This window comes from Lutra lutra, chromosome 5 (assembly GCF_902655055.1).
Source record: "Lutra lutra chromosome 5, mLutLut1.2, whole genome shotgun sequence".
NCBI classification, from domain to species: Eukaryota; Metazoa; Chordata; class Mammalia; order Carnivora; family Mustelidae; genus Lutra; species Lutra lutra.
The window spans coordinates 130,816,070-130,843,036 of NC_062282.1; the positions used below are offsets into that span (position 1 = coordinate 130,816,070).

At 40.4% G+C, this 26,967-nt stretch overlaps 1 protein-coding gene across 2 annotated transcripts in view; it reads right to left on the reverse strand.

Annotated features, from left to right (window-relative positions):
• Nucleotides 1-26,967, reverse strand: part of EFNA5 (ephrin A5) — a 280,763-nt gene that overhangs the window by 27,156 nt on the left and 226,640 nt on the right. For both annotated transcript variants that reach the window (XM_047729325.1, XM_047729326.1), the window contains one exon: nucleotides 23,197-23,489. In XM_047729325.1, the coding sequence (XP_047585281.1) occupies nucleotides 23,197-23,489 (293 nt within the window). The remainder of the gene's footprint in view (nucleotides 1-23,196; nucleotides 23,490-26,967) is intronic.

Genomic DNA, 26,967 nt, shown 5'->3' on the forward strand with positions numbered 1-26,967 from the left:
ACAGCTCCCATCACACTCTGAAATCCCGGATCATCCACCCTACCTCCCGAGACATCCCACACACTTCCACACTGTTACAGAGTTCTCTTGGGGTTCATCCTGCTCCTGCCATGCAGGCACACAACTCTGCTCCGCGTTTTCCTGTTCTCTCTACCTGGAACAGTGACACATGGCTCGTGTGTCCTCACCTCTTTCAGACCTCCCCCTCAACTGTTAACTATTAGAAAGGGCTGTCCTGATCTACCTCTTTGTATCCCCTACCTACTTCTCTATATCACTCTATATTATGATTGTATAGATGGATAATCCATATATATATATATATATATATATATATAAAATAGCAGTTTCCCTATGTTTATATCCCCTATGCTCCTATTTTATTTTTCCATCATAGCATTGGCCAACTACCTGACATATTTCAAATTTATTTATTTGTTTGTTTATCCCCGTCCCCAGCCCCTGGCTCCCCAGCAGAGTATAGGTTCTATTAAGCAAGGCTTTTGGCTCTTTTTTTCTCTACTGTACACAGAGAATCCAAAACACATCTGGCCAGCACTCTAGCACTCAATAATATCTGTTGAATGAAGGCAGGAAAAGAAAGGATAAATGAATGAAAGACAAGGTCACCCCAAGAAAATGCTTGTTTGCTTACCGATCTGCCATAAATGCCCACAAAATCACAAGTTTAGGGGAGAAAAGGAAAATAAAAAAGCTAATAACTGAGTAGGCATGTGAGTTTCCTGCAATGTAAGTAGGTCCTTAAGCCTGCTATAAATGTGAATGAGTGGCTTATTTTTCAAGATAGAGTGGTTTTCCCCCTCACATTCAATTAAGATGCACTAAAACATATTTGTATAAAGCAAAATGATTTTAAAGTACTTTTGAAAAAGCTTCTACTAATAACCTGGTGCTTGTTTTCAAGGCATTCCTGTGAAGAGTAAAGGCAAATGACAGCAAAATATCAGCAAAGCATTCAGTCCAAGAAGGAGGTCACGTTTTTTGGTGGCCTTTATTTGGAGTAATGCTAAGCAGCTGCAGGCCTGATTAGTCTGAAAATGCAAAAGGGGGTAACTCTGGACCTAGAGACAAATCTCATCACCATCATCTATCACCAGCTAAACACTGAGCACTTTTGCCCCCTTATAACCAACCTGCAAGCTGACGTCACTGAATCACGAAACTCAAGGGCGTGAACCCTGAGAACAATCTAGTTTAGTCTCCTCATTTTACAAGTTCAAAAACCAGAACTTTAGCATTTCAGAGGCACCAAATAACCCGTCAAGGTTTACCTTACAGGAGGTGGCGGGGGGTGTGTGTCGGGGGGAAAGGATACTGAACAGGCTGATGTGGCCCAGGGACATTCATCACAAGAAAAGTGTTCACTCAAGCTACCATGGACAGAACTAGGGCAAAGAAATCATCCCCAAAGCTCCTCTTAAATACAAGAACCAAATTATTAGCAATTAAATATTTAATGAATTTATAGTATAACTAGTTCTGCTAAAATTTATGAAATAGTTTAGCTGAACTTTTTATTTGCTGAACATATTCTTTAGAGAGCATGTAAAATCAATGTGTATAATACATTTATATCCTTTTTATAGAAAAGAGTATAATTTAACTATTTTAAATAACCGTGGAAGATTATGGCTACTGCATCTTTGCCATTGACATCGGGTTGGTCATAGTTATGATTTATTTTTTCTCAAATATATGGTCAGAGATACAGTCTCAATTAAGATATTACTCCTGGAGGAAAATGGGAGGCACTTTACAACCCTCTGCTTTATGATTCTATTTCCAGAAAGCACAGTGGTGAAAAGTGGGAGCTGTCTATGATACTAATTTGAAAAACTAATGAAGTTATAGAACGTTATTTCTCATAAGTAGCTACCAGCCCCTATTCTCTGCATAGTATAATATTGTGTACAACTCCAGTGAAGGCCAGAGCTACTGCCACAGCCTGCCCTCAGCAATACAACACGTACATACCCCTACCCCCGCCCCCTGCCGCCATATTAGTAAGGAAGAGCTTTATAAAATTACCTCAATTCTCAGGCACTGAGGATTTCATTGCACTCCCCAAGAAATGTTCTTCCCACTCACCTAAAGCTCTCTTTTCCAAATTTCCAACTACTTTTGCTCCCCTCGCGACCAATTTGATTCTAAAAAGTATACATCAACTAGATTTTTAGAAATCAAATCATTTAAAACATGCTCTAGGGCTACTGAAAAGAATTCTGTTTCTGTAAATGGAATGATCACTCTGCAATTTATCTTTTGTAAAATCCTAATTTTCATATGTCGTGCTTGTTGAAAATGACATAGACCTGTTCAGATTTCCTCAAGGGAATAAAATCAACACCAATTATTTCTTTCTACCCCATTTCAGTTGCAAACTTCCTCTAGAATAGAGAGCAGAAATGTAAAAATACTTGGCATTGTCTGCCTTGTCATTTTCTTTAAATATGCATAGATCAAAAATGCCATAAAGCGGGAATCCTCACTGTCAAAATTTTAGTGGTTTCCATTGGAACCCCCTGGATTCTCACAGAGGTAGGTGGGTCCATCCTTTATCTAATTCCCCTTCCCTTCCTTGTGGCACTTTATTTACAATAAAAAAAAAAAAAAGAGATACACAGTCCTTGCCTGCAGGACCTTACATTTTATTTTTATTTTTTTTTAAGATTCTTAAGTAATCTCTGCACCCAACGTGGGGCTCGAACTCACAACCCCAAGATCAAGGGTTGTATGCTCCACCAACTGAGCCAGCCAGGTGTCCTGTGATCTTACATTTTATTTTATTATTTTTTAAAGATTTTATTTATTTGACAGAGAGACCCAGCAAGAGCGGGAGCTCAAGCAGGGGGCATGAGAGAGGGAGAAGTGGGCTTCCTGCTGGCAGGAAGCCCGATACAGGGCTCCATCCCAGGAACCTGCGACCATGACCTGAGCTGAAGGCAGACGCTTAACAACGGAGCCACCAGGCGCTCTGTGATCTTACATTTTAGAGGGTAAGATCCAAAATTTGAAAATTTTTTGAAGGAAGAACCAAGGAGTTTGACAGAAAGAAGTTGGAGACTCTGTATGGGATAGGGGGATTCCATCAATTTTGAACTAAAGGACCTAGCCCAGTGTGCCAAATTCTACATCGGTGCACAAAGACACTGAAAGTCTCCAAAGGGGCAGGTTCATTTTAGGCCTTTTGGCAGTTTGGACACACTTGCTGACCTGGAGTACCAGACACAAAGCAGTTAAAAAGCATTTCTTGAATACACATGCCATGTTCACCCTAGGAACTGTGTGTCGGGGGGTAGGGACTATGTCTCTATATTTGTTTTTAGAGGATTAGTGCAGGAAGCCCCTATACAGCTTCATCCTAGAGTAGCTTCCAAAGATACCAGTCAAGGCTTTGGGAACCCTTTGGGCCCAGCAGACAGAACTTAATGATTCAAAGCACCAGCGGGCACTTTCCACACAGGCCTGCTGGGCAGCAGAAGAACTCAGGGGTGCACGGGGGACAATGTAGTGAAACAGCCATATAGGTGGCATGACACCTTTTACAGAAGAGTAAGATGGCAGATGAAGAGATTATGAGGTAGTACTGGGAATGCAGAGCTGCCTAATTATGTGTTGCAAAAACAGGACTAACAGTGCTCAGGACCAATGGCGAAGCCATATTCGGGAGTGCCTCCCTTCTTTTTGTCCCCATCTTAGTCACTTTCAGGGTTATTACTTACTTTTCATCAAGAGACTTGAGATAGATTCGAGAACAGGTTTATAAGTGGAATTATTTGAATGGGGAAACTGGTTCTTGAAGCCAACTAGTGAGATGGTACATTAAAGTGGGGTCAAGTTCAATACAACAAAGAACAGAAAAATAGCAGACCCCAAGCTGCACAGGTGTACCTCAGGAAAAACAAAACCCAACTAAGCTGCAAACTGAACTTTGCCTCAGACTGGTCTACTTCTTTATCAGGTCTGATCAAGTGCTGTCTTCATGTTTTGGATCCACATTTAAAGTAAGACTTAAGAGGGGCACCTGGTGGCTCAGTCCGTGGGTGTCAGCCTTCAGCTCAGGTCATGATCCCAAGGTGCTAGGATTGAGCCATGCATCAGGCTCCCCACTCCACGGGAAGCCTGTTCTCCCTCTCCCCCTGCTTGTGTTCCCTCTCTCGTTGTGTCTCTCTCTGTCAAATAAACAAAATCTTTAAAAAAAATTGACAGAAGGGACGCCTGGGTGGCTCAGTTGGTTAAGCAGCTGCCTTCGGCTCAGGTCATGATCCCAGCGTCCTGGGATCGAGTCCCACATCGGGCTCCTTGCTCATCAGGGAGCCTGCTTCTCCCTCTGCCTCTGCCTGCCATTCTGTCTGCCTGTGCTCGCTCTCTCTCCCTCTCTCTCTCTCTGACAAATAAATAAATAAAAAAAATCTTTAAAAAAAAAAAAAGAAGAAAAAAAATTGACAGAAGTTATTTAAAACAAAACCAAACAAAACCGAAAACAACTTTCACAGGAACAGCCAGAGCAGTTTAAGTGGTACGATTCACTACAAACATATGAATCCTGGAAGGAAGAGAAAACTAGCTTGTGTTTGTTTGTTTCTCACCTTAATAGAGGATTAGATGCAAGAATACGGGTTCAACTATACAGAAAGCCTGATATGCTAACTATAGAGAAAGGCTGGATGATGAATGGGATTAAAATAGATTTTACACTTTTCGTGCTCAGGAGAAGCACATACTTAGCGTATTTTAAAGCTGAATGGGATTTTATAAAGAATCTAACCTTCTTCCATGCAAGCCAAGTCCCTCCAGATGCTGCAATGAAAAAGAGTGTCCTATGTCTAATAAGTTTGGTGAAGAAAAGAGATCATCTCTCTCTCTCTCTCTGGAGAGCTGCAGTGCATGGCCGTATATTCAAGAGCCCAGGAAGTCTTGCCTTCCCTTCAAAAGAGGGGAAAAGAAGTAACTTTAACCTAGCATTTGGCAAACTTAAACTTGATGTCAAAAATTGTAACACCTTTGGGGCGCCTCGGTGGCTCAGTGGGTTAAAGCCTCTGCCTTCAGCTCAGGTCATGATCCCAGGGTCCTGGGATCGAGCCCCGCATCGGGCTCTCTGCTCGGCGAGGAGCCTGCTTCCTTCTCTCTCTGCCTGCCTCTCTGCCTACTTGTGATCTCTGTCTAATAAATAAATAAAATCTTAAAAAAAAAAAAAGAAATTGTAACACCTTTAATTTCTTGTTCCTTGGGATCTCCAATCTAGGTCAACTCCGTCATTTTACATCTGAAGACAGACTCTGTTACCTGACTGATTCCATATCTGACTAGCGCTGGACAGGGCCAGAATGGGGCTTAACTCATTCCACCACGCATTTCTTATATTCTGCTGATGTTAATTAAAGAAAGCTGTAAATCTGCACGTAAAGATATTTCCCATCATCTGTCTGGAGTTTTTGCTTTTCCCACTGAAAGGAAGAAAAGCAACTGAATGTGAGGGAAATCTTAAGTGAAGAAGATGAGTCACATTTTCTAATTTATTGGAACATAGTAAAGTGTGCGAAAGTACTAGACAAAGATAAATTATTACTGCACAACAAATCAGAAATATAAATGTTAAACTGATGCTCTGCCCCTGTTGCACTTAAAGGATTTGCCACATAGATTTTCCATTTGTTTTGAACAATCCCACATATTCCCCACTACCGTTCAACAATGAAATATATATACCCTTGTTTTGGCCAGAGGTCATTTTTGCCTAGTCAGCACCAATGTCTATCTTCTGGAGGCTGAAAACCAAACCACCACCACAAAAACTTGGATGAACTCCTCTTTCCTTATTTCATGTAGTCTTGGTGGGGTTGTCAGTCACGGTGCTCTTTATTCTTTTCCAAGGACAGCTATCTATGCCAATCAAATTCCTTCTCCCGGGAAGTGGAATCCTTGAGCACAGTGATACAAGGAAGGGAGAAATGTTAAGAGCTGAGAAAGTGGAATGGCTGGGTCTTGACAAGGTAATTCTAATTATCCACTTGTTTCTAGGTTCTGGATCCCCAGCACTGCCTCTGTGACTGTTGATCCTCTGGTCTTCCGTTAAATGCATCAGTCTCTTCAGTAGGGAGAAAGTTTCTCTCTTTTTGTTTAAGTTAGCTAGAACTGACAAATACTGTTTACAAGTTGGGGACCTTAATGAATATAGTATCCATCTATGGTGTACTTTGCAAATGGATGAGGTGTTACCAGTCATACTTACTATAATGGTTACACAGTGTGTAATGAGTTATCCCTGAAAGAGAGAGGACATAAAAAAAATTATAAGTGATATTAATGTAGGTGTGATAGGTAAAAATATGGTTGCTAAAATACCTGAATTAAATAGGCATTTTTCTTGTTTTATCTATCAACAAAGTGCCAAAATTAAAAAATACATACATATGGGTTTGGTGATACCAATCTAGGGCTGTGTATTGATTAATCTGTTTCTGATGGTGGAAAGAATCAGACCGTCTTGTGTCTTCACTGTGTAATTCTATCAGGGAAGTGACAAGCCTTGCTTTTCAGAGATGTCTTGAACTGAAGTAGAGTGTACACTAAAATACAGATTTCCTCAAATGAATTGCCAAAACCATTAATCTTTATCTAAGGAGCCATAATAACAGTTTGTTCTCAGTAGCAGGTGGGGGAGGGAGAGAAAATGTCTTCCAGAAAGCACTTTGGCAGTCAATCTGGTTGATAATAAAACTTGATGAAACATCTGTGATTAATATTAATTCTAATTCTCCCTTTAATGGATAATTGTGAAAAAGATAATTTATCCCATTTCATTTAGACTACAGCTGAGTTTTTCAATTTAGGAAAAGAACATTTTTTCCATGTTTCTCAGGTATGAGACTCCACGGGGAAAAAAAAAAACAGGTGCATAAAACCTGCCAGTGGCAATGGAGTTTTCCAGTTAGGCCTGGCAAATACTCTGTGTGAGTTCGGCTGACCACTGTAGTCTTGGATACAACTCACAGAATGGTTCTGTAAGTGACAGACTGATATTTCTGCCTCTCCACCACTGTAGAACATTCTAAATAAACCAAAGTGAACTGACAATATATTTTGATCATATTTGATTCTGCAAAGGGAGAAAAATGCCCTTGTGAGTAAATGACAGTAAGCTATTTCTGACCACCAGTGTATTTCAAACTAGTTGATGATAGGAACTATTTCTGACACATGCAAATGTATAATTCAAAGTACCCATAAAAATTTGTCATGGAAGCTACCATTAATTTTGACAGAAACTAGGAAAGTAACTAATTGCCTTTCAAATATCAATATTAAGAATACCATTTATTAAACTAGCACTCTAACTCAATTATAAATGGGAAACTTGAAGTACGGGTTGAAGCCCCCTGCCCAATTAACGCACCTAGTAAATAATGAAGTCAAGACCCAGCTCTCCTTGTTTTTGTCCCCTCTGCTTCTTTATACTTGCTAATATTTAAAATGGAACCTGTTAAACAATGGTCTTATTTTCTAGGAATCAGGATGTATTATATATTTAAAAACATGAGTGCTGTCTAACCCAATATATAAGTAGTAAAATAGTGGTTAATTATACATCACTGTTGACCTTTAATCATAACTGAATCACGGCTCCATTTAGATATACTCCTTTTTTCATCAAACTCTAACTAAACATTGGGGAGAAGAAAACAAACTAACAAGCACGAAAGGTCATAGACAATAGGCAGCACCCACTTTTTCAACGTACCTTCCAAAACCCTGTGTCATAGAATTAGAATGCTATAGGAACTCCTTGCTATTTCCTTTTCTCCCAAGTATACATTTTCCTTCCGAACTGTTGGTCCAAAATGAGTATTACTTATTGCGTGATATTGTGCCTGTTTCCTATTTTTATGTGGCTTTCTGATTCTTATCCGTACTTTGCCACTTTGCAAAAGGAATTCATTTTATAACAAAAATTGTATAACAGAATTTTTTAAAAAATTGTAGAAGAAGTATAAAATGCCCAAAGGGTCACCTGGTTCTTGTTTGCATCAGGGAGGTAAAACTGAATCTTATTTATGAATGAAGCAAATGAGACAGTTTGTTCAGTGAGGCAGAAGGAAGGACTGGTTATTATGACCATCTTGAATGTGCTGCCTCCCAGAATCTCTGTATCTATCTTAGTCTTTATTCTTCGACCAGCTTGATCTCTTTCCAACCAGAGCTCCCTGGGTTATAAAAACCCTCACACGACAAAGACTGCTTTTCCTCAACACCAGTGCTACTGTTCCATTTACTCAAAGCTTCTAGTATCTACTTCTTCGTGGTCTTAAATTTAGACCCCTCTACTCCCACTTTAAGCCAATGTTCCCAAAGTGTGGTATGAAGATCACCGCCAGGAGAAACTGCTGGAGAGCTTGTTAAAAATGAAGATCCCTACTGCAACCTCACAAAATTTAATGAATCAGACATTCTGGAAGTAGGTTCCAAGAAGTGAGATTTTTACCCCCCTCTGTCACTAAAATTAGGATAGTGTCTTCAGCCCTGAGACCTGAATTTCACCTTGCCCCTCAAGTCAGCATGTCACATCTTTAATGTCTTCCGCCTAAAGCCATCCTCTCTCTTTTTTATGGATGGCGTCAACCTCTTAATTTACTTTATTTCTCTTTTTGCTGTTATTTTCATGGATATAGCTTGCTCACATGCAACTGTGAGCTCCTGGAGGATTCAGAATACATTGAGTATTTTCTATTGTCACTTTAAGGTGTCTGCTACTTTGGCCTGATGGCTAAACACAGCTCGGTAAGTACTGATGGATTGACTGATGAGAAAATAATATATAATGCTGAAGTGTATCCTTCTGTAGCCAGTGTAGATTTTTCTGTAGCCACAAATTTAATGATGTACAAGTACCAACAGCCCACGTAGAGTTAAATAAGCGGTGTTATATAGCATTTTTGAATATAAATATTTCAAGAAATAGCTGCAATAAATCTTCTAAAATGGTAAACACATCCTGCCGAAAGGTCAGAAATTCTGTTATTTGATTAAATTAATAATCCAGCAAATGTTATCGATGTAGCAATTCTACCTAATAAAAACATCACTAAAGCCTATGCAAAAAAATATATTTTTTTTAAACTCTGTCCCTGCGACAAAGCTGAAGAGACACACAGAAGGCAATATGGAAACAATCGAAATTCAAGTAAAGGGTATTAATTTCTCTGAGATTAGAATAATTTCTCCTTAAGTACTGGTCCTTTATATACAATAAGCTTCCAAACAACACTTGTCATACACGAAAAAGAGCTAAAAGCACGAACATTGGAGTCAAAACCCCTTTGCTCCACTCTGGGCTCTACCACCCATGAGCAGTAAGCTGCTTGGCCTGTATGTGCCTCAGTTTCCTCATTGGTAAAAGGAGAACAGTAACAGTGCCCAACATAGAGCTGTAATAACATATGGATGACTTGGTACCCGTAAATGTGTGGAATGGGTAAGTGCTTACTACCGGCCAGCTTGGATCCTATAACCAGCCAGCATCTAGCCCGAAGGTAAATTATTTCAAAGTATTTCTAGGATTAGGCCCAAATGAGTGTCCCCTTCAAAAATCTACTACTCCCCATTGCCTTCTAGATAAGTTCTAAATTTCTCAGAAGTAATGGCCTTCCCTAATCTGGCCCAATAGGTAGCTATCCACTAATTATTTTTCAAATGCTTTCCATTCCAGTCAGACTTGTCTTTCCGTGGATTCCCAGAATCTGGCTGTTCTGATTTCCTTATCAGGAGAGGGGAGGCAGGTGAGCGGGGACGTCCATGGGAATGGTGTGAAGCTGGTTCTCTGGAGGGCTGCTGGGTGGTCTCCCCAACTCTGGCAGCCGCCCTCATGAGCCAGCCCCCATCCACCCCCCGCCCCCCCCGTCCCCCCGCTATGTGAAATCCCGTGGCTGCACACAGCTGCTGCAGTTCCTCACCTTCGTTCTAAAGATGTCATAAATTCTCCACAGGGCCCTTCTCCTCGGGGAATCGCTACCCCCTTTCTTCAAATACACAAAAATGTGTTAAAAACCCCAAATCTGTGAAAATAGTGGATTTTAAATGATAACAACACTAACAGCCACTGCGACTAATAATAGGAATGGAAACACCACTTGGCTGCTGCCGTGCTGCTTACCAACAGGGGAGAGCGATCCCTAGCACGTCCTAGTAACAAGCAGACATGTGGAGATGGTGGCTCACCAGGCTTTGCAGTATATTCACTGATGCCTCCACTGGGCTATTGATTCTGTTAATCAGATTTAAAGCTCTGAAAAATGACTCAGGGTACCAAAGAGACACATACTTTCAACAGTTCTGCTAATCATTAAATGTTTTCATCACAATCAAAATCGGGAGAGTGAGTGACACATCATATTATTCTGTTTTCATGTTCTGACCCCACAAGCCACTCAATAGTGCTCCACTGTGTGAAGCTCAGGGGTAAACGGACATGAAACATCTCTCTGCAGGTACACGAGCCATTTTCAGAACTGGGTTTCCCCTAGGTTCCAGGGTGTAGGTACGACTTACATAAAGACTTTCCAAGATTGCTTGAAATCGATCTTATTTTAACTTTTTTAAAAAATTTATTTACTTTTTAAGATTTCTTTATTGGAGAGAGAGAGAGAGAGAGAGTGTGTGTGTGTGTGTGTACCCTCGAGCAGGGAGAGGGGCAGAAAGAGAATCTTCAAGCAGGTTCCCTGCTGAGCTTGGAGCCTGAGGCAGGGCTCCGTCTCACCACCCATGAGATCCTGACCTGAGCCAAAACCAAGAGTCAGAAGCTCAACCAACTGAGCCACCGAGGCTCAGTTTTTAAGTTCTTTTAAAATATTTATTATGGGGGCGCCAGCGTGGCTCAGTCACGTGAGCATCTGCCTTTGGCTCAGGTCACGATCCCAGGGTCCTGGGGTCGAGTCCCGCATTGGGCTCCCTCCTGAGCTTCTCCCTCTCCTCCTTGCCTGTGCTCTCTCTCTCTCTCTTAAATAAATAAATAATCTTAAAAAATGTTTATTATGAATTACATGAATAAAGAGCTTAGACTTGGAGTCAAAGTATGCAGGTCTGAATCCTGACTCCATTAATCTCAGGGAAGTTACTAAACAGACTGTTTTCCCATCGATACAATGGGGATAATAATTGTACGTGCCTTACAGATGAGGAGCCGACCAGGGGAAAAAAAAGTACAGTGCATGGCACATAGTAAAATTGCAATAAATGTGAAATCACTGTAATTAGGGTCATCAGAACTCATACCTGTTAGTCAAGGTATGAGTAAACCTCTAGCAAAAGGCTGCTCTTACAATGATAATTGATCTGAATTAAATTTCATTTAAATCACTGAAATTTTCACTATATGGTCTCAAAACTGACAGAACTGCCTATATATAAGCAAGACCTTTAAGCAATCTCTTAAAAGTTAAAAAAACAAAAACAAAACAAAACAAACCCGGCCTATTCATTTTTTTGGGTCTTTATTTTACTCTTCTTGTTTAGATTTGTTCCTTAAGAATTAGGTCTGGTGGGGGGGGCGCACCTGGGTGGCTCAGTGGGTTGAGGCCTCTGCCTTCAGCTCAGGTCATGATCCCGGGATCCTGGGATCGAGCCCCGCATCAGACTCTCTGCTCAGCAGGGAGCTTGCTTCCCCCTCTCTCTCTGTCTGCCTCTCTGCCTGTCAAATAAATAAATAAAATCTTAAAAAAAAAAAAAGAATTAGGTCTGAAGTAAAGCAAAAAGTTCGACGTTCCAGGTTGAGGACCTCCTGAAACTGTTAAAGTAAAACATACATGGAAATTGCGTGGATTTGGATTTAGCCAGAGCCTGTGATAATGTATTAAGGAGAAAATTAACCCGAACAAATTTTTGTTAAAAAAAAAAAAAAATTAGAAAAAACAAATTCACATTGGAAACCAGATACTAGAGCTAATAAAAACTAGTCAAGTTTAAATTAAAAGCAATATATATTCTCTATTAATGACTCAGAGACATTATTTGGTTTTAAAGATTAGGAATGTAAAAGGGAGTGCTAACTATAAACTAAAACTCACCTAACATTAACGTAGATCAAACTAGCTGGAAATACTGCACATCTCTGAAAATAGTAAAACGAAAAGACATTATCATTTCAATCTCTAACAATAATAGACTGGCTGGCTATTCTCCAATTTGTGATATTTCACTTCTGGGGCTCAGAATGAATTAATATTTTGTAAAGCTATAAATTTTAAAACCAAACCTGGATATAGCACATATATTAAAGTTCCTAATGTGAATCTTCTCCAAACTGCCTAAAAATATTCAATGGTAAAGGAAGCCTGTTGTCGAAGTCCACACATTTCCCCTATTACACAGAGGTAACCCATATCCCCAAGAAACCATATTTCAAGCCCACAGGATACTCATGAACTAAAATAATGAATGATAATGCCTCATTCCCTGCATTAATATTAAAGAAAAGAGAAAATAGAAAACTTTATAGCCACTATCAGCTCTCTGAACCATAAATCTCAAGTTTTGAGAATTGCTTCCCAAAAGGGTAGGGAGCGGGGATGAGCTGTGAGAGTACTGTGGAGCCTAGAGATATTTTTTAGCAAGCCAGCAAAGCACTGACACAAATTTCTACATATCTCTGGCTGTGAAAAGTCTCATTTGTGGTGATTTATATTTCCTCATAAAGAACTCTGTGGATAATATAAGCCTGCTGCGAGGCTGTATGACAACTTTCAAACCAGGAGTTACACGACCATTCTGTTAAAATAGAGCAAGAGGAGATGAGTGGGAAAATCTGTAGAAATAGTATGTCTTCTGATGAAAGGCCAAAATCTGGCTCGTTCGGCGTGCACCACGTTCAGAGACTCACCCTTCACTCTGTGTGTGTGTGTGTGTGTGTGTGTGTGTATCTCTGGGATAATATTCCGGTCATCCATATGAGAAAGTATAATTTTTTTTTTTTTTTTTCAAAAGATTGACTAAGCACGTTTGGTGCGTGCGTGCTTGTGTGATTTACAACAAATGACACTTAGACATCATCACACTGGAGTTCAGTTGGCTTAATAAGTTACTAAGGGAAACACGGAGAATAGCATGCTGACAACCCAAAGTCAATGAAGTATAAACACTGTTATTCCAAGTGTCACTGGCGTGTTATTTCCATTTCTCCTGGCATCTGTGCTATGTAACACTGCACATACACGCAATGCAGCAGCTCATTAAACTGTTTTCAGTTAACTCTGCAACCAAATTAGTACATTACATGTTTATAAGGCTAAGAATTACTGCTTCCCTGTGAAATTACACAATTAATCAGGTGCGTTATTTCTCTGGGAGATGTGGCCACTTTTGACATTTAGGGATGAAAAGCGAAACCAAAAAAAAGAAAACCCAAACCCACAACCAAAAACCCAATCCTTTCATTTGTTTCATTTCAGCATTTAGTCTCAGCGTGGTAAAAGGAAGCAAAAGGTGGCATAATTCCTTCCTCCCCTTTAGGAGGTCAGAACGCTACATGTTCCCTGAGTCTCATAATAGCATTTTAAATTCTTAAAAGGAGCCCAAATAAAAATGATTGTTTTTGAACTCCTTATCTGAGTGTCACAGCCTTTGAAAACTTCAAACAATGCAAATAGTACTTATGAGTCTTTAGTTTCTTATGGCTTAGACCATGAATTTCCATCAAGCCCCAATTATTCAATAGCTTTTAAGCTCCCTTTGCGAACTTTAAGGCGGCTCCCAAAGTCAAAACCTATTAAGCGGGGATGTTTGTTCCAGTTTCCTTTTTCACAGACCTGGCATTCATTTCTCTGATTGTTTTGAACAGGACCTCATCCTCTAGGCAAGACATTCACGAGGGCATACATTTCGTTTTTAAAAATTCTCCCTACCTGACCAAATAAGACTGCCAAATTTTTAAAAATAACAAATTGCTTTAAAATATCCTACGTTCCTATTAATTGCCCCTCCACCTTTGGTTCTGCTCAGACTATCTGAAATGTGGGTCAAGCATCCACACTCCAAGCATGCCTGAGCCAATGCCAGGCATTCTTGAGCAGAAGGTTAACAGGGCGCCTGGCAATAAACAACCATTTTTGTAAGAGAAACTTAGAATTAGCATAGAAAAATATCCTGAAGTCTCAAAATATCCTCTTTTATGTTCTTTCTTTAACCTTCATTTAAGAGCCCTTGAAATCCATTCATGCTTTCCTAAAAGATGGCTAGGGACAACTTGAAACAGACACAATTCTCTAAACTCACTCTTTAAATAAAAAGGTGCATTCTTACAGGTTCACTAAAGACCACTGAGGTACACAAAGGAAACAGAACAACTTTTCGGACAGAAATCTGATGTAATCTAGACAAACTTCCAGAGTCCAAGTGGAGGAAGACTGTTCCATTGGATACTCAAAACAAACCAAGACTTAAAAAAACAAACAAAACAAAACAAAACAAAAAAACCTAAATAGGTTTGAGTGACTACGATGATATACTCTGTACCTGAGCAATTACTCTGATGTTTGTGCCATAGTCATTCTTTTCCACTTTAGCAAAGATTAAAATGTGTCCGTTTCCTCACACTGCCCATCAACTCTTTTCTCTATTGATATAAATATGCCTTGCTATGTTCTGAGTCTACATATGTTCTGAGTCTACATATTTAAGAAATTATAGGAGGTGAATAATATTAGACCAGAGTCCCTCTGGAAATTCCAGTTATAAACCCCTTGAATCTCTCAGCTGAAGTACATGCTAGAGCATTTAATGCTAAAATAAGATGCTAGTAATCAAAAACATTTTTCAATAATTAAACCAAAATGTGTGCATAGGCATGCGCACGTGCGTGAGTGCACACGCGCACACACACAGACACTGGAGCAAATGCTGACTTGTTCATTTTAAGAAAGAACATAGTACTTATAGGTCACCTCCCCAGCAAGAGTAAAAGATTAAGATGACAAAGATTATCTCCTGCTTTGATAAATGTGCTGTGTTGACACTCTTCTATTTCAATAAGAACAATTCAGAAGAGAGGCAGATTGGTGTGAACTGATAGGACCAAAAGAATTCTTAATGTACATTACTAGGATAAGCTGCTGAAAAACTGGACATCCAAAGGGGAATGAAGACTTCTTTAGGCGGATGTAATCCTAGCATAACATTCCTTCAGAATATACGGTCCAGACTTAAAATGTGAATCTTTACTAAGCATTTATGAAATTTCTTACTAAAGTATCAACGAGGGCTATTCAAAGTGCCGTAACTTTTCAAAGGACACAGAAGTTTTTTTTTTGTTGTTTTTTTTTTGTTGTTGTTGTTGTCAGAGAGAGAGCGAAAGAGAGAGCACAAGCAGGCAGAGTGGCAGGCAGAGTGACAGGCAGAGGCAGAGAGAGAAGCAGGCTCCCGGCTGAGCAAGGAGCCTGATGCAGAACTCCATCCTAGGACCCTGGGATCATGACCTGAGCCGAAGGCAGCTGCTTAACCAACTGAGCCACGCAGGCGTCCTTTGTAGTTGCTTTTTAAGATTTTATTTACTTATTTGAGAGAGAGCATAAAAGAGCAAAGAGAGAGAGAGAGAGAGAGAGAGAGAGAGAAAGAGAGAGAGAGAAAGAGCAGGCAAAGGGGGAGGTACTCAAGGCTTGATCCCAGGACCCTGAGATCATGACTAAGCTAAAGGCAGACGCTTAACTGACTGAGCCACTCAGGCACCCCTCAAAGGGCACCCATGTTTTTGGATGTGAATTGCTGAAGTCATCTTTTTGATGGTCCAACTGGTCCTTTAAAAGTATTTATTTGAGCCTTGGACAGAAGAAAGATTGTGACAATAGTCTATTATTATATATCCAATTTATAGATGAAGACAGTAAGGCTCAGTGAAGTTCAGTTACCCACAGTAACATGGCTATTAAGAGTATAAGAAAATTCGAGGGCAAGGCTGCATTCACCAGAGTCTTGCCTTTTTTCTTTTACAGCCGTATTTTACTCTCCCCTTTGATGTAGTGTATCCTCATTATATGATCAGAAAACATTAATAAGAAACCAGGCAATTGCAGTGGTGGGTACAGTAAAACCCAGGGCTTCCAATTCATCTGCTTTTCTTAAACATCAGCATATAAGGAAAACAATTTAATTGCTTTTTGTCCGTTGTTTACTATTCTGGCATTTATTGATTCAACAAATATTTATTGAACACCTATTCTCGATGCTATTTTCTATTATTTTTCAATGAAAAGATACAGTTTTAAATCAATATTATGGTTAAGCAGATTCTCCACATTATGGAGAGCTTGCCTGATTTTAGAAACACTTCTATGAGAAACTATACTCTCTGTTCCAAACGACTCACCTGCAAACAAGCTTTTGGAACAGAACCAGCTGGCAAGTAAGGGACTTTCTTTATGTTAGTATTCTCTGGATTTACTGAATATTCTTATATCTTTTAAAAGGATAGTTAATAACTGCATTATACAATCAAATGATTTTTGAAGCAGATCTGGTCATTTCAGTAAGTCATCTCCTTAGAAGTCAGGTTACTTATTCTGTAAGTTTTAAGAACTGCGCAGTGCATATGAAAAATGCCGCATAGCTTAAGACTGTAAACTTTTAATTAAAGCACATAAAGCAGAGATTTAGTAGTTAACCACATATATTTGAGTAGTTATATACTATGGATTTAAGAATGATGCCCATAGTAACATAGACTGTCCTCCTTATGATTTTCTTTTTTTTTTCTTTTTAAAGATTTTATTTATTTATTTGATAGAGAGAGAGATCACAAGAAGGCAGAGAGGCAGGCAGAGAGAGAGGGGGAAGCAGCCTCCCCAATGAGCAGAGAACCCAATGAGGGGCTCGATCCCAGGACCCTGAGATCAGGACCAGAACCAAAGGCAGAGGCTTAACCCACTGAGCCACCTAGGCACCCCTATGATTTTTTTTTTTTTTTAAGATTTTATTTATTTATTTGACAGACAGAGATCACAAGTAGGCAGAGAGGCAGGCAGAGAGAGAGGAGGAAGCAGGCTCCTGTAGAGCAGAGAGCCCGATGTGGGGCTCAATCCCAGGACCCTGGGATCATGACCTGAGCTGAAGGCAGAGGCTTTAACCCACTGAGCCACCCAGGCACCCCTGATTTTTTTTTTAATTCTGAAAAATATGTATACTGAAAAGAGTGGAGCAGAAATCTTCAGCTCCCTGATTATTTTTTCATTGATGTTTTCAAGATTCTAACTTCAAAGAAATGGACATTTCTTCAGCTCTGTACTTCTATAAGAGTGTCAATATTAATATTAAAACAACATGTGTATACAACTTTACTTGCCAGTGAGCTTAGGAAGAGTGTGTTCCCCAATAATCTCTCAGAAAGTCCCGAATTCTGTCTGGGTGCTAGGACTATAAACTTTTACTCTGAGTACCTTCTTTTGAAGAAAACCAACTATACCTTAGATGTGGCAAATGCTAGAAGATTTCTCTCTGCCTTTTTAGTATCAATTTAAGAAAATGACGTTTGTCTTGTTGATTGTCGGTTTCTCATTCCTAAATCAAGTGTGCAATCATGATTCAGTCTAGAGGCTGAATATTCACTGGATTTAAGAATTCCTCTGACCCAAAATCTGGGTCAGAAAGGTTATCGTAGGGGCGCCTGGGTGGCTCAGTGGGTTAAAGCCTCTGCCTTCGGCTCAGGTCATGATTCCAGGGTCCTGGGATCGAGTATCACATCGGGCTCTCTGCTCAGCGGGGAGCCTGCTTCCTCCTCTCTCTCTCTCTCTGCCTGCCTCTCTGCCTACTTGTGATCTCTGTCAAATAAATAAATAAAATCTTAAAAAACAAAACAAAACAAAAAAAGGTTATCGTACATATTAAAAGGGTCACCCATCTGAGAAGATACAGTGGAAATATCGCTTGGAGATGAACGAGTATTCCTCAGAGAGCTGAAATTGCATACATGTTTTGTTTAAAATCTATCTTGCTACTATCTGAGTTGGGGTTTCTGGCAGAGTTTATAAAGTAATATTCTCTAAACAATAGAGCTCATTGTTTTTAACCTTTTTGTTAAAAAAAAAACAGAAAATATAAAATAAGGAATGTTCCCCCCCCCTTTTTTTAAAGATTTTATTTATTTATTTGACATAGAGAGAGATCACAAGTAGACAGAGAGTCAGGCAGAGAGAGAAGGGGAAGCAGGCTCCCTGCTGAGCAGAGAGCCCGATGTGGGGCTCTATCCCAGGACACTGAGATCATGATCCGAGCTGAAGGCAGCGGCTTAATCCACTGAGCCACCCAGGCACCCCAGGAATGTCTTCCCCTTTTAAGCACATGAGACCGAGGACTGTATCTCTTCACTTCCTGTTAGTTGTTTGCTCACTTAATTTCCTCTCAGATCCGCCACTTCTTATCTGTGTGAACTTTTCTCTAGTTACTTAACTGTGCGCCTCTGTTTCATCTCCTATAAAGTGGGACATCAGAACAGAACTTCCTCATACTGCTCTGAGAATTGCAGGGGTTTAGAACAGCGCTTGGAATCGAGTGCTGTGTAAATACCAGTGACCTTTACTTATTGAGCATCTACTACGTGCCAAACAATGTAGTACAGGGCATAGAGCAGGTGGGCCTGGGCAAAGCACCATAAATACATAGTGTCAGGGGTGATGAGTGCTTGAAAGAAAATAAAGCAGGGTAAGAATGTTGAGAATCACAGACATATTATCTTTATATAGGGAGATCAGAAGAATGCCTGTCCGATAAAGACCTTTTTTAGAGCCGACCTAAAGAAAGCGAGAGCAAGGGAAGTGGGTGCCTGGAACAATGAGAACCCCAGGCAGAGAGAAGATAAAGTGCCAAGGCCCTCTTGTGGAGTCTGGGGGTGGGCACTAGCCAGGAAGGAGGGCTGGGGGTGTTGCTGGAGGGGAGACAATAAAGGAGAGTGAGAGGACAAGAAGTCCAAGAGGCAAGCTGGAGAATGCAAGGGAATCCACCACGGAGGACCTTGTTGGCCAGATTAGAGACTCAGGATTTTGTCTTGCTCAGACAGGAAGTCACTGGAGGGCTTTGACAGGGCAGTGACACGCGCAGGGGGGTGATACAGAAAGCCTGCTGCGCTAGTCAAGACCACAGATGACAGTGACCGGATGGGGTGGCGGGGCTGGAACGAGTTCGGTAATGCTAAGGTGCCTCTCCACTCTGCATTCGCCCTCAGCATACCCCTTTAACTGGCATTTATTGACCACCTACTAAGTAAGGTGTTGGGCCGAGACACTTTACCGGTGTTATTTCTTACCGTGGTATGCAGGCCTTTAGCTAAACATAGTTAAGATTAGAATATTAAAGCTCCAAGAAATGTGAAACACCATCTCTTTCAACTACGTCATTTTACAGCTGTGGAATTAGAAATCCAGAGAGATGAAGTGATTTACCCAAGATCATACAGTTAGTGAGGCCAAGAGAAGGGCCCAGGCTGCAATATTCCTTCCTTTACGAAAGGGGATTTTCAAAATCAGTGTTTTACGGACTCAGAAAGATAACTGGAAGTACCTTAAGTTATTTCTCTTTGCCTCTTCTGATTTAAAAAGAACAGCAGCAACACTTTTTTCGAACTTGTTCTCATTAGGTTAATATTTATGAGAATCATTTCTAAAATGAGTACTTTTGAAGTTTCTAAAATAACTCTTTGCCTTAGGAAGTCTATATAAATGACTATTGCTGTAATCTATTGACTGGCAGTTCTGCAAATCTATCACCGATAGAAATACCACCGACTTTCTGTAATTATTTCAGTGTGCCAATCTCTTACCAAAATAACTTCTGTAGATTAAAAACAGTATTTGTCATACTCAAGAAGGGGCTCAGTATGCCTGCGTAGTATCAGCCATTGTAACAATATACTGCCCGTTCCCAAGGAAAGGAAGACAAAGCACAGAGTCAGTCTCAGGAACAAATAAAGGATCTAGAACGGTGAAGGACGTTTGATTTTGAGAGTAAAGAGGAAATTTCACATATTTGCAGCTACGCTCTGTTCTCTTAACTTTGTATAACTCAAACACATTAAGAAGGAAATAAACAGAACTGAGGATAAAGCAGAACTTGGTAAGAATGTTCTAACTTGTGTCCTCCCTGAGTAAGCGATGAGTGGATTTTCTGATATGAAATCCTCTCTTCTCCTTCCCCAAGGCCAAGTTGTGTACTTGAATTCGGGTTCCCATCACTATACTCAAGACCCTTCCTCTACTACCCTAAAACAGGACCGCCAAAGGGCTAGAGTTTTCTCTTTTCTCTTGGAAGACGTGTTAGAGATTTTAAGCCCCCAAGGATCTGAAATACATCCCTGGTCTAGTTAAGAACATTTTATAAAACTGACCGGTGGACGACTAGTCAAGCCTTGTTCCCCAGATCGGCAACAGAGCTTCTTGTAAGGTAATAAGTGTGAAAAGAGCCATTTCCCAATCATCTTGTTCATTCCATGCGTATTAGGAGAGAGGAAAATTCAACTGAGGGCCAATTCTCCCCTAAGAATCCTTTAGTTTAATTATGACCACAGTATATTAAACGTCTGCAAGACATCCACACTAGCTCTGCCGCTCTTGCTCTCAGCAGTGAAAGAAAGAGAGAAAACCCTTTCCCTACTAAAAAGACAGGGAAGGATGCTCTTGTGGTTCTAAACCATGGTTGAAAATTCAATTTAACTGACTACGAGGCCACTGTGCTTCTTATAAATGAACATCTCTTTGCTGCTAATTTTGTGCTATTTTACCTTTCATTAAAAAAAGTAATTCAGGTTAAACTCAGCTGAACAGCAAAAAGCTCTTGATATTTTGAAGCATTTTGGAACAATTACTTTGACAGGAGCCCTTGACAGTTAAATGACTCCGTTAAATGAATGTTATAGAAGACACATAATGATTTTTAGTGAAATATTGAATTGAACCACAAATGAGGAAAAACCAGTCATAAGCACTATGGGTATATTTGAATAATAACATCTTGCTTATGAACCTCAATGGATTCTCTAATTTCTAATAATCATGCAATCAACTAGTTAGCTGTATGCTTCCTATCTCAGTGCTCTCAATTCAGTTTTGGTTTTTGCTTTTGTTGTTGTGTTTTAAGCTGAAAAATCAATATGTAAATTGTGAAACCGGCAAGGATTTCCTCTTACATCAGTAGGATATTTTAGAATTAGGCAATTAATGATTGCCGTCCCGCCACTAAAGCCTCCCTCTTTCCTTTTTCCCATTTGCTGAATGAGATTCTTTCATAGGGTAAAATATCAGGAAAAGGCAGGAGCCTGCTGCAGGAGAACGTGTGAAGTCAATGTCTGTCAGTGTTTCCTCCATCCATGGGACTCAATATTCCTTTTCTTATTTTATGGATCGAATGTGAGATGGTATCAAGCCTCTTACGTGCTTTCTCATGACTAATATCTAAAATATGTACCGAAATAATAAAACTGGTACCGTTCAATTTCCTTTTTAAATTCAATCTCAATGTAAGTGGGAGTGCCCGTGTGATAGCAAAATCTGGCTTAATATAAAATTCTGTTTTCTGGAGAAGAGAAGCTCGATATCCTTGTAGACTTAAAACAAAACGAAACAAAAATGTGGGTTAGGAGTCAGTGGGGACATTCAGGGTGAAGAAATGAGACAGAAAAAAAGGAATGTTCTTTATATTGCTTGTCTGGCAAGGAGGGGTGACAAGTCCATGCTAAGCATACCGGGTGGTATGGCTTGGACCACTCCCCCTGTGTGCAGCCACACTTCCTAATTCTTTCAAGGAGGTGAGGTACATGTACTCCTGTACCCACTGCTCCCTGCATTTACTTTCCTTCAGCAACTGCCGATTTATTTGCCTCTCCTCCCCACCAGATGGTCACCCCTTGAGGACCAGAATGTCTTTGGATTTTGGCATCCCCCAACTTTTCTGAGCCAGGAAAAGTTGTTCGATCAATGTACTTCTTTTTTCTTTTTTTTAAAGATTTTTATTTATTTATTTGAGAGAGAGACAGTGAGAGAGAGCATGAGTGAGGAGAAGGTCAGAGGGAGAAGCAGACTCCCCACGGAGCCGGGAGCCCGATGCGGGACTCGATCCCGGGACTCCGGGACCACGACCCGAGCCGAAGGCAGTCGTCCAACCAACTGAGCCACCCAGGCGTCCCTCGATCAATGTACTTCTGAGCAAAGAATGCTTAGCTCCTTCGGCTGATCGTGAAAATACTTGGAAAAGACCAGTTTAAGTATTTGGTACTAGTGAAGGAAAAGTCCAGATATACAGCAGGCTGCCTAGATTAAACATTACCTGTAACCATCCTAACTCCAAGTGTGGTCCATAGACCAGCAGCAACAGCGTCGCATGGGAGCTTTATAAATATGGAACCCAAGGCCCCACAGCAGACTACCTGAGTCAGATCTGCATTATAATGAGATCCCCAGGTGACTGACACACAGTGAAGTTTGAGAAGCATTTACCTAGACTATGTTACTAGTAGGACACCCGAAGCCCTGACAGTGTATGCCACGGACAGGAAACAAGGCCACAGCAATATGATTAATACAGAGGTCAGCTGAGAACGTTTTAGAGCTCTCTCAGGACAGAGTCACTGATGGGGAACTCACTTATACCAGTTCTTCTGGAACGCTTTCTAGATACTTCTTCACGCGCTTGCCTGTTTAAAGACACAGCTGCTCTTAATAATGGTCTTTTCTCCTTGGTGCAAAGAGAGTATTTATCGTCAGCATGCTGACATTTGCAGGAGTTCTGGCTTTCTCCACTGCAAGTGTGGATGATTGAAAGGATATTGCTGACACCTGAATAAGAAATCCAATGACTCCAAGCTATGTAAATTTAATTATTTCCTTTAATTTTTTTTTTTTTTTTCAGGAATCTCTTTTTCTTTTCCTCAGCTTTGGAGAAGTCCTAGCAATTTTCATTTAAAAGAAATACAAGTCAGCAGTGGTTCACTGAACAGGCTGACACGCAATTTCATAGGGGGAGAGGAGCTGTGTCTTTAATCTAATTTGTGCTCTCAATTCCCAGCTAATGTATCTAGGGATCGTGATGTATGCATTTACAAGGAGACATCTGTAATGCAGAGTCCAGCTCTCCGCAATTCTCTGAAACATGGGTAAAAAATTAGTCTGGGCGCTTGCAGCTGTCCTACAACCCAATAAATCTCTGTATACTCACAGATGTAGAAATATTCCCGGCCTGGCCTGAATTCAAATCCTAGGGAGAAGGGTGTGAAAAGCTGGAATTTTTCAGAGAACTTGAGCGGTCCGTTTGGAGAGTGGGGCCGGTTACATTCCCATCTCTTGAACCCTTTGGAAGTATGGTCACAGGCACTGTACCCATCAAAGTTCACCATGTAGAGGACATAACGCTCAGTCTTGTCTTCTGGGACCGAGTCCTCATAGTGAGGGCAGAAAACATCCAGGTAGTCATTGATACAGACGTCAATGTGGTAGTCACCTCTCTGGAATCTGTGGGAAGATGAAGAAAAAGATGAGATTATTTGCACAGAAAAGACTTCCTGCTCGGAATCATCAGTGGTAGAATAACTTTAACACCGCAGGTGCTAACAGATTTATCATAGTAAGTTTTTACTGCATCCCGTTAGGATGTGGGATATGTTACCGTTCCAACTCTCAGGAACAACAATTTTACAGAGGAATTCATTTACCTTTGTTTCAAAACACCCTAAACATGGAACTCTTCACATTCATTTTCAGTCATGAAGAGGCTGACTTGCTATGTTCCTTTCATTCTGAGGATCACGTATATTGAGGCAAAGTTTTGGTATTTTGAAATAGCGTTTCATTTCATGAGTGTTTTTGAATAAATGAATAAGTCATTTAAAGAACAAATGAATGACTGAATTGTTCTTGCTATAATTGAGACCATTCTCAACTTCCTATGCAAATGCAGAGAAGCAGAGTCATAAAATTGAGAGAATTAGGATCATAAAATTTAAAGGTTGGAAAGAAAATTCCTAGAACACTTCCACGTTAGAGGAAAATAAAAGCCTAAGGCGCAATGATAAAGCAGTGAGTGACGGAGCTGGATCTGGAACGGTGACTTTGGGTCCTACCTAGTCAGCTGTTTCCCTTAGTGAATCTGCTTATGTCACAAACTCGTTTTGGAAGATCTCTTTTGATGCCCCAGCCTTTTCTATATTAAGAAAATTAAAACCAGCCAAGTCCAATGAGCTCCTCCCCTCATTTTTTTGTTTTTAAAGATTGTACGCATTCATTTGACAGAGAGAGACACAGTGAGAGCGGGAACACAAGCAGGGAGAGAAGGAGAGGGAGAAGCAGGCTTCCCGCTGAGCAGGGAGCCTGATGCGGGGCTCAATCCCAGGACCCTGGGATCATGACCTGAGACCAAGGCAGATGCCTAACTTCTGAGCCACACGGAAGCATCCCCTCCCCTCATTTCTTTGTGTTCTAGGGCCAGACTGGACCACTTCCATCCTGAAAGTTAAATTACACACACACACACACACACCACTGTATGCATCACACTGTCTGCTTCAATTCCTAACCTCACAAAAGTTTTGCTTATTTGTGTTAACTAATGATACTCTCCCCTTCAGATGAACAGACTTCTCAGGAACTAATGACGTATGAAACAGGAATTGTTATGTATACAATTTTCTAAAACCAGAACAGAAAACCCTACAAAACCCTCTTTTTTTAGCTAAGGAGGAAAGTCTCTGAGCGCTCTGAAAGTTCATCATAAAACTGTTACTGCCAAAATACAAATGCCCATCAAGTCATCTAGTCTTTGAGTCAGCCGGTCTCGGTGTGAACACTTTCCAGGGGCAAGTGAGCTGGTCTATTCCATTTTTGGGCATCTCTAAATTTTAGCAAGTTTCTTCTCATATTGAGCACAAATCTGCTTCTGTGTGATTTCCACCCAGTGATCCTGCTCTGGCTGCCTGACATCACAAAGAACAAATCCAATTCCTCTTCCTTCCTCCCCTTTAAGGACCAGACAGTCCATAATAAATATGGAATTGTCAACTACATCTCTGTATCCTCCTATCTCCATACTTGAAAGTCCTGATTTTTTTGGTTATTTCTGCTCCCAGGCTTCTCACATTCTAGATTCTCAACTCTTCTCATGTCCTGTAGTTTCCCAGCGTTCTCCTTAAAATGCAGCTCCCAGACACAACCAACCTCTCGGACAGGTCGCTGTGACCCGTGCCCAGTCCAGGAGACCTACTACAAGCTTCACTCTGGATGCTAAGTAGTCTTCGATGAAGCTGAGATTCCTTTCTGAAACAGAACACGATACAAGTGGAAACTCCTCATGTTAGTCGGAAGACCTCGATTTAAGGATTGCTGTTGGTTGAGTGGGGGAATCAGAAGCCATTTGAGCCTCAGTTTCCTCAAATGTAAGTGGGAATGATAACGAGGATCTGCCTTGCTAACCTCACATGACTGCTTCAAGTCCCAGATGATAAAATGGATGAAAAGCCATGCGAGTGTATGCATTATCAGGATATATTAAAGCACATTAAAATTGGTAACTGACAAAATATTAACCTTACAACCACAGCAGTCAATGTAAACCACAACAATAAAAATAATCCCCGTTTCCCTTTTTAAAAATCTCCAAGGACAGGAAATCATATAAAAATCCTAAATTCTGTCCTCAACTATCAAGCGCTCTGCAGAAACTTCATTTGATCAATGCTTTTAAAAAACAGCCTGCTGATTTATTTAAGGAGAACAAGCAGAGATGACCAGATCACTGTTCAGTTAGAGGATCTCAAAATGCATGAAATTTTTGAAAAAGATTTTATTTATTTATTTGAGAGGGAGAGGGAGACAGAGAGAGAGAGAAAGCGCACACGCAGGGGGAGCTGCAGGCAGAGGAAGAAGCAGGCTCCCCACTGAGCAGGGAGCCCCATGTGGGACTCAATCCCAGGACCCTGGGATCATGACTTGAGCCAAAGGCAGAGGCTTAACCAACTGAGCCACCCAGGTGCCCCAAAATGCATGAACATTAAAAAAAAAAAAAAAAAAAAAAAAGGAAGTATTTCTCTATATTTACAATGATCACGGAATATTTTTCTTCATTACCGGCAGACGATGATTTGTCAAGACGCAAGGAAAGCCTGTGTTGCTTTTAAAAGATTTCTGAACATCAAGGTAACATCACTGCCAAAGTACAAAGAAAAGACACTGCAACGTTCAGATAAAAGGGTGCTGGGATATGAATCATCAGCACTCAGAGTAGCCTGACAGGTCTGGATGGGAGCCACACAAAAACGGCCGCAGAAGGCAATGCCCAGATGCACTTTATATTACTATATTATTATTATAGATTTTAAAGACATTCAAGGGGGAAGTTTTCCCTTTCTCTAAGTGTCACTCATTTTAGCTTCTACTAGCACTTGACACAGCCTAAAAGTGGAAAGAAAAAAAAAAGAATTAAAACTGCCACTGTCCAGACCCATTCTGTTATTGCTCTAGTCTACAAATTGCCATTGTTTTTGATGCTTTGAACTGAGCTTCCTTTCTCCAACTTTTATCCCCATTAATACTGTGTAAGTTTTAATAAAACAAGCCATGAGCTTGAAGACACCCTTTACATTGGGTTGACCCTATTCCTTTCTGATGACATTTTGCTCTGTGTGGGGTGTTAAATGAATCACTGTGGAGCCTACTTTGAACTTGTGATCACCCCAGTGATTAGTAATCCTACCCCTCTATCCATATGACAAAGATGATGCTTCACCACAGAATCATCTTAACCTGTTTGAGATCTTTCATTTGCACAAGTTGGTGTACTAATACAATTTTTAAGGAAGGACAATACAAACATAAAAACAATGATAAACTAGAACTCATAAAAGGCATCCGTGTGACATACTCAAGTATAATCCAAAGAAGAGTTTAGGGTCAGATATTCTAACATGACCCCATATCATGCTCTTTGGCTACAGAGTAG